Source organism: Penicillium odoratum (genome assembly GCF_028828045.1).
Source record: "Penicillium odoratum strain IBT 22623 chromosome Unknown utg000006l_segment0_segment0, whole genome shotgun sequence".
NCBI classification, from domain to species: domain Eukaryota; kingdom Fungi; phylum Ascomycota; class Eurotiomycetes; order Eurotiales; family Aspergillaceae; genus Penicillium; species Penicillium odoratum.
In genome coordinates this window covers 4,195,205-4,206,117 of record NW_026643148.1, presented here as the reverse complement: position 1 = coordinate 4,206,117, position 10,913 = coordinate 4,195,205, and the positions used below count along the sequence as shown (strand labels likewise).

Genomic DNA, 10,913 nt, shown 5'->3' with positions numbered 1-10,913 from the left:
TATCTTCGGTAGTAACGTTATCTCCCCGCACTCATTCTCCACTTGAAACCATATAATAATCCCACAATGGCATCATAACAAGTCGTAGCACATATTTACTTTGTATCCTCTTCGATTTAAATCACAATGGTGTCTCCTAGCTCTGCAAGACTCTCCTCCATCTCCAATCACCTTGAGAAGAGACCTCGCGCAGAATCTGCTGTTTCTTGCAAGACTATCAATATGTCCAAGACTCAAGACCCGAATCAGTTACCGTGGGATCCTAGCTGTACGCAGTTTCCTCTGCTGGCCGATCTTCCGAAGTTGCCTAATGCACCTGAGGGGGCTGCTTGGGTTTGGGGCGATGATGATCAGGTATGAGTTATACTAAATCTCACACAGATTGATTGGCTTGCACTGACAAGTTGATTAGTTGGGTAGATTGAATCTCTTGACAAAGGAACGGGTCAAGGCATCAGCAAAGGAGATTACAACGGGAGAGATGATACGGTTGGAGTACGTTCTTATATACCTAGACCGTTACCAGCACTTCTAACTCCTCAATAGCCTCCCTCTTGATGTGCCGGCAAAACCATCATTCGATCGTGAGACATTCAACCATCATATAAAAACTGTTGTCGAAGATATCGTCTACGACGACACATACACCCTCAATACCCAGAGTGGCACGCAGTGGGATGGATTCCGACACGTAAGTCTCCAACCCAACCTAGGTAAACAGATCACTAACATTTCCTAGTTCGCCCATATCCCCACAAAGACTTTCTACAACAGGGTAACACCACCCCACCAACCCTCATGCTTATCCGTCTAACAAGTCCAGACAACAAGCAAAGACATAGTAGGCCCCAAAGCCAACACAAACTGCAGCATCCACCACTGGGCAAACCACGGTATCGCAGGTCGCGCCATCCTCCTCGATTACCGCCACTACGCCCAGACCAACAACAAGCCCTACGACCCCTACAAAACCCACGCAATAACCCTAGCAGAACTGCAAGCCTGCGCAAGGTCTCAAAAGCTAGACCTCCGTCCAGAATCCCAAGGTGGCGATATCCGCATCGGCGACTTCCTACTCATCCGCTCGGGCTTCGTGGAACGGTACCAAGAACTCACTCCGGAAGACCGGCATGCGGCAGCGAGTCGGGCACATGATGATATTACGTTTGCAGGTGTAGCGCGTGAACCGGCGTTGAGGACTTGGTTACATGATTGTTACTTTGCGGGGGTAATGGGGGATTCGCCTACTTTTGAGGCTTGGCCGGCTAAGGAGGGATATTTGCATGAGAGTCTTCTAGCGCTTTGGGGATGTCCTATTGGGGAGATGTGGGATTTGGAGAGAGTTGCGAGGAGGTGTAGGGAGATGGGGAAGTGGAGTTTCTTTTTGACAAGTGCACCTGCTAATATGCCTGGTATGTTGATTTGTTCAGTGTTTTTTGGAATTAAATCGTGCTAATTGTTTGCAGGTGGGGTTGGGTCGCATGCTAATGCGACTGCTATTCTGTAGGTTGATGGTAGTTGATTTCTTATTGACGATGGATAATGTTCCAAGGTCGTAAGAGTATGTCTGGGTTTCACTCATTTGTATCAAATGATGGGTCACACAGATATCTATACAGTGTCCACCTCAGTAACATGTGCACCCTCCTTTTCCTCCAATTCATGTGTCATATCAAATTCTCGGTATGCTGGAAAATTTTAGTTTACATTAAACAACTTTGGATACTGGAAGTACTCACATTTGAACTTTCTTGCTGGAACACCCTGCTGGAACATGACTTGAATCTCCTCCAGCGTGCGCCCAGAGGTCTCCGGCAGGAAGAAAAAGATCCATATGGCAGCAACAACCATCAAACCACCATAAATAAAGCCGACTTTGGCGCTCAGACCAGCCGCATCCGCATCAAACAGGTATGGGAACGTGAATGTAACCAACCAGCTGCAAAACCAATTGGCACCGGTGGAAGTTGCCATGAGTTTGCTACGGTTAGGTCCAGTAGAGATTTCAGACGTCACGACCCAGACAGCAGGTCCAAGTGCCAGGTTAAAGACTACCATGAAAATGTATACCATTGCCACGATTGTCCGGTCGAGGGCCATAGTCTTGACACTTGCTGATCCGGCACCGCCGACGATTAGCAAGACCACTGCCACTGCAGTGGTAGATACGAGCAACATCGCACGACGACCGAATCGCTCCACGCAGTATTGGTTGAGCCAGACCGCCGGCATTGCAATCAGGTAGAGTCCGATTTGGATGAGGAACGAATTTGTGAATCCGATATTAACGAAGAACACGATACCATAGCTGGTGATGAAGTTGATTCCCGACGCTTGTTGCCATGCTATAGCAGGTTAGCTAGATCAACATCATTTGTATGGACTACTAACCTTGCAGTGCCATGCCAAGATAGGCTTTCCGACCATCGGCATTCCATTTCAACAAGTCCATCCAGGATCCCTCGGTCTGTTGTTCTTCTTCGATTAGGCCGGTGATATAGAGGATTTCACTTTCGATAAAATCGGGTCGGTCTCCATGTAGGCGTTGAAGGGCCTTTCTAGCCTCATCAACCTTTCCTTTGGTCAATAGCCACCGAGGGGACTCGGGAGCAAACAAAATCAGACCAGGGACTAGGATGATGGGGAAGATAAGTTGAATAGCCATTGGGATACGATAGGCACCGCTATCATGACGGTCTTTGGTCGCATTATCCACAATGACTCCAAGCAGCAGACCGAATCCTACGAAGAATTGGTATAGAGAGACCAGTGCTCCACGGAATTGGGCTGGGGCGCAGTCTGCGACGTATAAGGGGACTAAGCAAGAGATCAAGCCCACGGCGTAACCTATAGATAGCAAAATTAGCAGCAACTCTCAACCGCAGATATGAATGAAACTCACCTAGTGCCAGACGCCCGACAATCAGCAGGCCTAAGTTATCCGCGGCGACTTGGAAGATCACACCAATCACCACGAAAGTACTAGATACAAATAGACCTCCACGACGACCGATCCTGTCACCCACCAAGAATGATGAGACAGCACCTACAAGCTCGCCAACGTTGATGATACTAGTCGTGAGAGACTGTATGCTAGCACTCAGGACATAACCACCCGTCGCGCTATCATATTGACCATATGCCTTGATGAAAGGGTCCATGTCGAGAATTCCTAGACAACGGTGAGTTGACATCCAATAAAGTCCAGGTGATCACATACCAGAGTAATAAGAAGAATCAAAGCCAAACTGGAACGCAGCAATAGTGACGAACAAACAGATAGCAATAGCGCGCCATTCTGCGCGAGCGCTAGCGGCGACCGACATTTGAGACATTAGAAGAACAAGCAACAAGAACTGGTGTCAGGATAATCGCACAACATGGCTGTCCCTACCACTTTATATAGTAAAAAGCCCGCAGGAATTTTCCCCCGGCTTTCTGGCAAAACCCGGGGGAGAAACATGCGGAGAAAAGGAAAAAGAAGTAGAATGATCCAATTAGCCGAATGCATATCATTAAATTCGCCGATTAGAGTTTGGATTCTCGGGCTCTGATTGGTCAGTCTACCGGCTTGTTGTCTATTCACGTATTATGGCTGAGAAATTACAAGAATCGAGATCTCCTTCTTATCCCGTACATAATTGCCGCGTCATAATTGCCGCGTTAAAACTTGGATTCGAAAATACGAATCGCCGTAGAAATATCCAGAGTTTTTCATTCTCCTTTATTGGCCTTGCTAGTCATCAAAATGGCCTCGAGACAGTCTGATATCAGTCGGGTGGAAGTGTCTGTGGTACTTCCCACCAAGACCATTCCCTCTTACGAGCAGCGCGTGATCGGGGAATTAGCTGAGATCGAAGGAATTGAAGAGTTTCGTGGAATTCCCTATGGGATCGTTCCCGCAAGATGGCAGCATGCGGTACTTCGAGACAAGTTACCCGAAGATATCTTCCACGCCACGAAGAATGGGTAAATTACCTCCCAATAACACGAGCTTGAATCGAATCGACTAACATAAGAATCCAGTCCTCGCTGCCCTCAACCCCAGGAGCCGAACAACAGTGATTTCTACCAATCGCACCTCGACTTCCCCGACGTTACGGAGTCCGAGTTCGACTGTCTGAACCTGTTCATCACTAGACCAAGTGCATCCGCCCTAACTGCAGCGGGAATCTCTACTACGGCAAAGCTCCCCGTTTATGTCTACATCCACGGCGGAGCATACAGTTTCGGCGCAGGAACGGATCCTATGTGGAGTGAGTAAACAATCCATCTTCAATACAGAACATTGAACTAACAAACCTAGATCCTGCCCGGCTGGTCAAGAAATCCATCGAGTTGGGAACTCCAATAATAGTCGCGACAATCAACTACCGACTCCATATGTTCGGTTTCGGCGCGGCTTCGGAAATTATTGCTCGTTCACGGGGATGTAACTTTGGTCTGACGGATCAACGGACCGCTATTCGGTGGGTACATCAGAATATAGATGCCTTTGGCGGTAACGTGGATCAAGTTACTGTGGGTGGACAATCTGCTGGCGGGAGCTCTTCGCATGCGCATATTCTTGAAGCGGTTTTCGGGGATCAGAAACCGCTTGTTCAGCGTGGGATTATCCAGTCTGGAGCTGTTGGTGTTCTGGGGCCGATTTCTATGCATGTGGCTAATGAGCGATGGAATGCGTTATGTGCGCAGCTGAATGCACCGGATTCTTCTCGTCTAGAATACATGATGAATGTGCCAACGGACAAGATTATAAAAGCGTGTCATGACCTAGGGTGGATGGTTAGTCCTCTTGTGGTGGATGGCTTTACGATCTCCGAAAAGGATGAACGGTGGAGGATACACCTGGATGGAACCGAAAACCCCAATTACGCTCAATCAGTAGATTCAGCACCGATTGCCGTTCTCATTGGAGATACGGACCTCGAGGTGAGTCAACAATTGCATGCTACCGACATAGACTGATGTGAGTTAGGGCACTGTACACGCCGATTCAGTATCCAAGATCAACAGCTTCACTCAACTCCAAGAAATACTGGATCAAGTCAAATCTCGGGAATTCTTGGATAAGTTCTATCGACTATACAACTTACAACCCGATACCCCTCTACCCTCCCTCCACGAACAGATCTTACACTTCCTATCCGATCTCCAATTTGGATACCCTGTCCAACTTGCTCGCGACGAATTGATCAAATCTACCGCACGCCCTACGGTTGTCCAATCATACCGTGCGAACTTCGGAAATCCTTTCCCAGGACCGAATTATCAAAAAGCACAGCACTGCGTCGACTTGATCTATATCTACGACGCCTTCGCGGAGGCACTTCGCGCAGTAGATGAAGCACTCCCGGTAGATGCTTTCAAGAACGAAGCTCTGGTAGAGCGTATGCAAGCGGATTGGATCCGGTTTATCGCGGACCCGGTCACCAGCTCCCAGGATGGTCTGGCGACAATCTACAATGCGGATAGGACGACCTCCACGGTAGATATGGCAGTTGATCCAGAGTGGGTGGCGAGGAAAGAGAGATTCAAAGTTCTGACTGAGTATCCGATTGCTGCCCAGCAGGCGTTGAAGGCATTGAGTGGATTTGGGCATTCTTTCTAGCATAGCTTAGCTTGCACAGATACATAGAACCTTGTATAGAATTCTATATACTATTTCTTTTCATTCCGTACTCGGCCCAACCTGTAACCCCCTATAACCCGGTATCCAGCGATAGGGAAGACTTTCCGGATCCAATTCAGACATAGAATTATCAAGCTCCTCCAGAGAACTTTCCTGTCCCAAATTATAGGACAGAGACCTCCGGATGAATTTCGCAAAAGTATGCTGATAATCCATATTTGTCGTCGCAACAAACTTATCCAGAACTTCCAGATTAATCGCACAGTTGCGCATGATCAACTCATCCGACTGACGACCCAGTTTCCTAGCGAGGATGAGGAATATAAATGATGATTGCAGAAAATATGTTCCGAAGAATCGGTACATTAGACAGAGTCGTGGGTCGACTTGTAGGATATAGCGTGCGACCTGGTTCCGGTTAATAACGGTTGTGGACTTGGGATGCCGGACTTACGTTTGCGCAGGCCACTGCGTGTTCACCCGCAGTGATGAAATCGGAAGATGCTTGCCAGACATGGTCTTTGTACATTCGGACTATGTCCATTGGGCCGTGGAGGAGGACAAACATGCAGTGGTACATGTGGAGGCCGTAGTATGCTACCTTCGGGATGGCGGGTAGAGGGGATAAGGTGCATTCTGGGTTTGCGATTGTGGAAAATTCTGTACCGACGAGTGCGGTAAAAGAGTCGAACCAATGTTCCAGGTTGTGGAGGATGTTTGTCTTTATTACGGTGAGGAATTTCTCGTTCGTGTTGAAGGTTGGATGTTCGCACAGGAAGCGATGTTCGAGAATCTCTCCCAGGATTCTGTTCAGGTCAGCTTTGTGAAGCAGATTTCGAATAAGCGTAATTACTTGGATAATGGTAGGTAAATGCCAAGCATATCGAGATTACTGACTCGGTGCTCGAGCATTGTTCCTTGAAAACTCTCCGGATTCCTCAGCAATGGACCTGGTAGGATCCAGACTGCATCAGGGACTGGAGGAAGAAGTCGGCATTCCTGATCTGAGATACGCGGTCGTTCATTGAATGATAGTGCCGCATGTCTATCAATAATATAAGACGCCCACCATAACCTGAACGAATTAGCAAGAGCAAACCAACAGATCAAAATACGCTACCTCCTCCTTTCTTCTCTGTCATCTTCGCTGAGAATCGGCGAATCCTTATACAACTGCAATTCCTGCACGATGAACCCAAGGAACATAAGCCAGTAATGCAGACTGGACTCTACCGACTGCTCACTAGGCGAAATACTCGACATCATGAACGCCGTCAGCGCATCGTCAAAGACATGATTCGCACTAGGCAAGGTTCTCGGGTGAAAATAATGAATCAATTTTTCGAAAAGATACCGGCCCAGAGCAGCGCGTTCTTTCGAGGTCGACTCAGGGAGCGCAGATGATTCATCAGACGGCATGAAGCAGGCAACGCCTACATTCGTAAGCGACAGCCATAAGTCATTGGAAGAAAACTCACACAATATTGAAAGGAGTAGAGTTGGCTCAGTTGGCCTTGGTGCACGCTGATTGAGTAATCGTTCTCTTCGAATTAGTAGAGATTGAAACTCCTGATTGGGCGAGGTAAAAAAGTGTTCTAGAAGTCGACATGCCCCGTAGCGTGTCAGATGGATAGTAGAATTGCTGGCGAGAATCATCATTAGAAAATCTCAAGATGTTCCACATATACTGTATTTACCGTGCATGTTCCTCGTCCGGTTTCAAGATAGAAAGATCATGAAGAGAGTCCAACACCGGATAATCAAGTCCATCCTGAAACCATTAGCATTGGCACTATAAGCCAAGCGCAGAGCAACTAAGCACAATTACCGAAACGACAGATAAAGGTATAATATTCTTTCTGGTGGTTTTCCTTCCCCGTTTTTTTATCGGTCGATCAGAGGTGCATCTAATTCGCAATCCTATGAACGGTTAATCTCCATCAACACAGGAAAAGCGGGGACATACGCTTGCAGCGCGCACACCCCTGAGGTTGTGGAGAACATTTCAGTTTATGACCATGGCATTGGTCACATGCAGATTCGGTCCTCTTGTCCATGTTATATGCATTGCATTACTTGGTAGGAGGTTGGAAGGGGGAGCTTGTGGAACGGCCAAGACACCGCCTTCACCGAGCTGGGACCATCAGGATTATATCAAATATTTTACAATCTATTGAGTTAATGGTGAAATACTGAGGCTTGCATTCACTACCCAGCAGCATTTGCCAAGAGATGGCTGGCATCAATCTTATCAGCCAGGAGGAAAATTCATGCAACTGCTATGCATTAACATCTGCAGCATTTCAAGTAGCCAAATGAGATTGTATTGGAATCAACCGATAGGTATCAAAGACACGCCAAAACGCCAGATATTAAGCAAGTTCTCGTGGAATGGAGTCTCCAATGTACAGTATAATGTACCAGTCCTCTTTACCCATAAGGAGCTGCAGATTTGCAAGAACAAACGCTGATGAATGAGAAAGACAGCCCAACTTTGTCCTTTTTTCCGTCCGTAATTGCCTAAACGCAGAAATATAGATGTCGAGTGTAGCTCAGGGAACAGCTCAGGGAACCGGCGGGTCTCACCCAAGGGAGTGTAAGAAAAAATGCAAAGTAACGAATGAACATAAGGATCATCAAAATCGGGATATAGAAGCCAAACAAACCGACGCGTGCCCAGGGTAATACATGAACGGGAAAAGGAGATAGGAAGCTTCCTTAAAAACAGACGTGAGAAACGGATGCGAACACTATGCATCGATGTCTAAACTCGAGGCAGTGAAAAAGGGTTGGAAAACATGTACAAAAATGCAATGTGCCAGGCGCGGAAGAATGCCCAAACTCCAGGTGCGTAAAAGTCAGAGCAAGTTCTTGACAGAGGGGAGGATGGATAGATCTAATTTCAGGTCAGAAATGATCTCCGTGGGTAAATTTCATTGTGGTGCCTTCATGACCATCCTGCCATTGGCTCGTTTGTAGGCCATCTCCACGCCTAGCTCGGCCATCAAGGCTGCACGACTCTCAGCCGAGAAATCTCGGTAAGCATTCGGGTTTGGCTCAGTATCTGGCCGCATACCATTTTGCATGGAACGTTCATCAATACCAAAGGAGTCTTCGTGAGTGCGCTTGGTGCCAACGTGGCCCGTGTGGTAGAGCATGTGCTTGCCAGTGAATGAGTCGTAGCCTCCAGGGCTCGGCGGGACACTCTCGATAGACGGCTGGACATTGGCGTATTCACTGGCTAACGACTTCATTACCGGCATACCAGCATGAGACATGGTCGGAGTCTGGTCATGGCGTATCATATGTGCTGGTGGCAGATATTGTGCCGGATCTTGAATCAGATACGGTGTAGGCTTCGGCGGTTCTACGCGGTATTGGCTCTTCGGGTAGCCATTCTGGATCTGCGGTGCCATGGGATAAACTGACGGTGTCATGTCGTATTCTGACGCGTTGGATGGGTGTCGAATATTAGCATAACCGGTATGAGGCGAGTAGACGCCAGGAGGTGGGGGAGTAGGTGGCATATGGGCCGCAGCATGGGCCGCAGCGGGGTAATGAGTTGGTGTTGAGCCAAAGGAAAGATGGGATTGATAAGATGGTGTAGCGGTGTGAGCCAAGGCGGGTGGCATCGGTCTTTGGTAAGGTTGTGGAAATCCATACTCTTGCCCTGACGACCGCCGTTGAATCTCGGCGCCATACCCATATGGTGATTCTATCGTGCTGGTGTGACTATTTGATCGAGGACGTTCCACTGTTTGCGCCACATAGTGATCTGGTGTCGAGTACCGGTCGGACCGAGGGTATGCCGCACTTCTCTCCTCGTTGTAATCAAATTCTTCCTCGCGCTTGTCGCCCCGACGTCTCATGCGAACATCACGACGAATGCGAACACGACATCCCTGCTCGGCAATGACTCGACTCAACGAAGTGCTGGTAGCCAGACCCGGGAACTTCTTCGCACTGTAGACGACAAAGGGGTTTGATTTAACCTCGAGGCGGAAGTGAAGGAATGTTTGCGGGGAGCCTGGCTTTGTTGTATTTGGACCGGCGATTTGATTTGGGCGTGGTAGGTCCGAGTCCTTGTCGGTATCCTTCGTGTCCTTGATCTCTTCGTACAGGTGGAAACTTAAGCGGTATCGACCCTCGTGTCGCACTGACAGATCCGGGAAGATGAAATATCCTGCTTGTAATGGACGATCGAGATATGCAATACCCGCAACTGGCACACCGGTCAATACCGGGCACGATGGGGGTCCGGCCATCCTTCCGTGGGCAACGTTTCGAGCATTTTCCAACGTCGCATAAAGGAAGAAGTTGGCGTTATAGGCGAAGGTTATATCGGTCTTGTTTTCGCTACCGGGATCGGATTCGAAGATACGTAATTCCACGACAGGAGGCGGGTCAACAGGGCGTCGGTCGGCAGAGGCTTCAACACAGGTCAGCGGAGAGAGGGAATTATGCGACGAGAACACCCACATTTCGCTCCAGCACCACAGGCTCTAGCACGTTCCGGCTGTTGCATAACAACCAATTGGTATAAAAGTTCTCTGCCATCGCGCGTAATCCGTTTGGCATAGGCTTCCGACTCTTTAGGAAACTTGGTGCTGTGGCCCGGGGGCGGCAGAGGCATTTGGATGGACATGGTGGAAGCCCTTCTCCTCGGTTTAATCAAGTTTCAGGGATGATGCTATCGGGGCAGCATCAGTAAAAAGAGGAATAAGATAGTTTGTGGGGGTCTGTAAGGGTCGACAATAGGTCGACAATTCGCTTGTTCTCGCGCGCGACGTACAAGATCCAATTCAATCCCATCCACGGATCGAGTAAAGAGTGTCGATGATGAACGCAACTTGGGAAGAAAACAGGATCGAAGATCCTTGGTTCCAAGTCGATCGGGGTTCCGACCCTGGGAAACGATCGCAGGCGGTCAATCGATGACGGTCGGAAGTGTATGGAACATGCGAAGTGGAATACCTCCAAAAAGCCAGTTTATCTGGAGAGTGTATTTGATGAATCGGGACTTCGACAGGATGAAAAGAGAAGAATAATTTCGGAAGAGCGATGGTGTGAAAGGAGGGGGATTTGGTGACACGCAACTCAACTCTGGACTCGTTAGAAGAACGGCAACCTTGTATGGAGGTATGCATGTATAATACAGGCCCCCACTGTATCCATACCGGTTTTTCTGTATTTGACTAAGTAGTTTGTACGTGTCAAACGACAAATTATCCCCGTCTTTTCTCATACAAAGTAAAATGGTTCGATTTTTATCCTTTGGTCC

The 10,913-nt window shown here is 48.3% G+C and overlaps 5 protein-coding genes across 5 annotated transcripts; 2 read left to right on the top strand and 3 right to left on the bottom strand.

Annotated features, from left to right (window-relative positions):
- Positions 1–126: 126 nt before the first annotated feature.
- On the top strand, positions 127–1,507 carry N7520_009954 (uncharacterized protein; the record flags this gene model as incomplete). Its single annotated transcript, XM_057143888.1, has 6 exons — positions 127–354; positions 413–495; positions 547–691; positions 740–775; positions 824–1,412; positions 1,467–1,507. 6 exons carry the CDS (start codon positions 127–129, stop codon positions 1,505–1,507), a joined length of 1,122 nt encoding a protein of 373 aa, XP_056993176.1.
- A 104-nt stretch (positions 1,508–1,611) lies between these two features.
- On the bottom strand, positions 1,612–3,326 carry N7520_009953 (sugar porter family MFS transporter; the record flags this gene model as incomplete). The annotated part of the gene is made up of 5 exons (XM_057143887.1): positions 1,612–1,688; positions 1,740–2,345; positions 2,392–2,847; positions 2,903–3,172; positions 3,221–3,326. 5 exons carry the CDS (start codon positions 3,324–3,326, stop codon positions 1,612–1,614), a joined length of 1,515 nt encoding a protein of 504 aa, XP_056993175.1.
- Positions 3,327–3,748: 422 nt separating this feature from the next.
- N7520_009952 (alpha/beta-hydrolase) lies at positions 3,749–5,611 on the top strand (the record flags this gene model as incomplete). Its single annotated transcript, XM_057143886.1, has 4 exons — positions 3,749–3,969; positions 4,027–4,256; positions 4,307–4,932; positions 4,979–5,611. 4 exons carry the CDS (start codon positions 3,749–3,751, stop codon positions 5,609–5,611), a joined length of 1,710 nt encoding a protein of 569 aa, XP_056993174.1.
- Positions 5,612–5,671: 60 nt separating this feature from the next.
- On the bottom strand, positions 5,672–7,051 carry N7520_009951 (fungal specific transcription factor domain-containing protein; the record flags this gene model as incomplete). The annotated part of the gene is made up of 4 exons (XM_057143885.1): positions 5,672–6,040; positions 6,087–6,438; positions 6,486–6,707; positions 6,753–7,051. The coding sequence occupies 4 exons, from the start codon at positions 7,049–7,051 to the stop codon at positions 5,672–5,674; spliced, it is 1,242 nt and encodes a 413-aa protein (XP_056993173.1).
- Positions 7,052–8,565: 1,514 nt separating this feature from the next.
- Positions 8,566–10,265, bottom strand: veA (sexual development activator VeA; the record flags this gene model as incomplete). Its single annotated transcript, XM_057143884.1, has 2 exons — positions 8,566–10,061; positions 10,112–10,265. The coding sequence occupies 2 exons, from the start codon at positions 10,263–10,265 to the stop codon at positions 8,566–8,568; spliced, it is 1,650 nt and encodes a 549-aa protein (XP_056993172.1).
- Between the last annotated feature and the right edge of the window lie 648 nt (positions 10,266–10,913).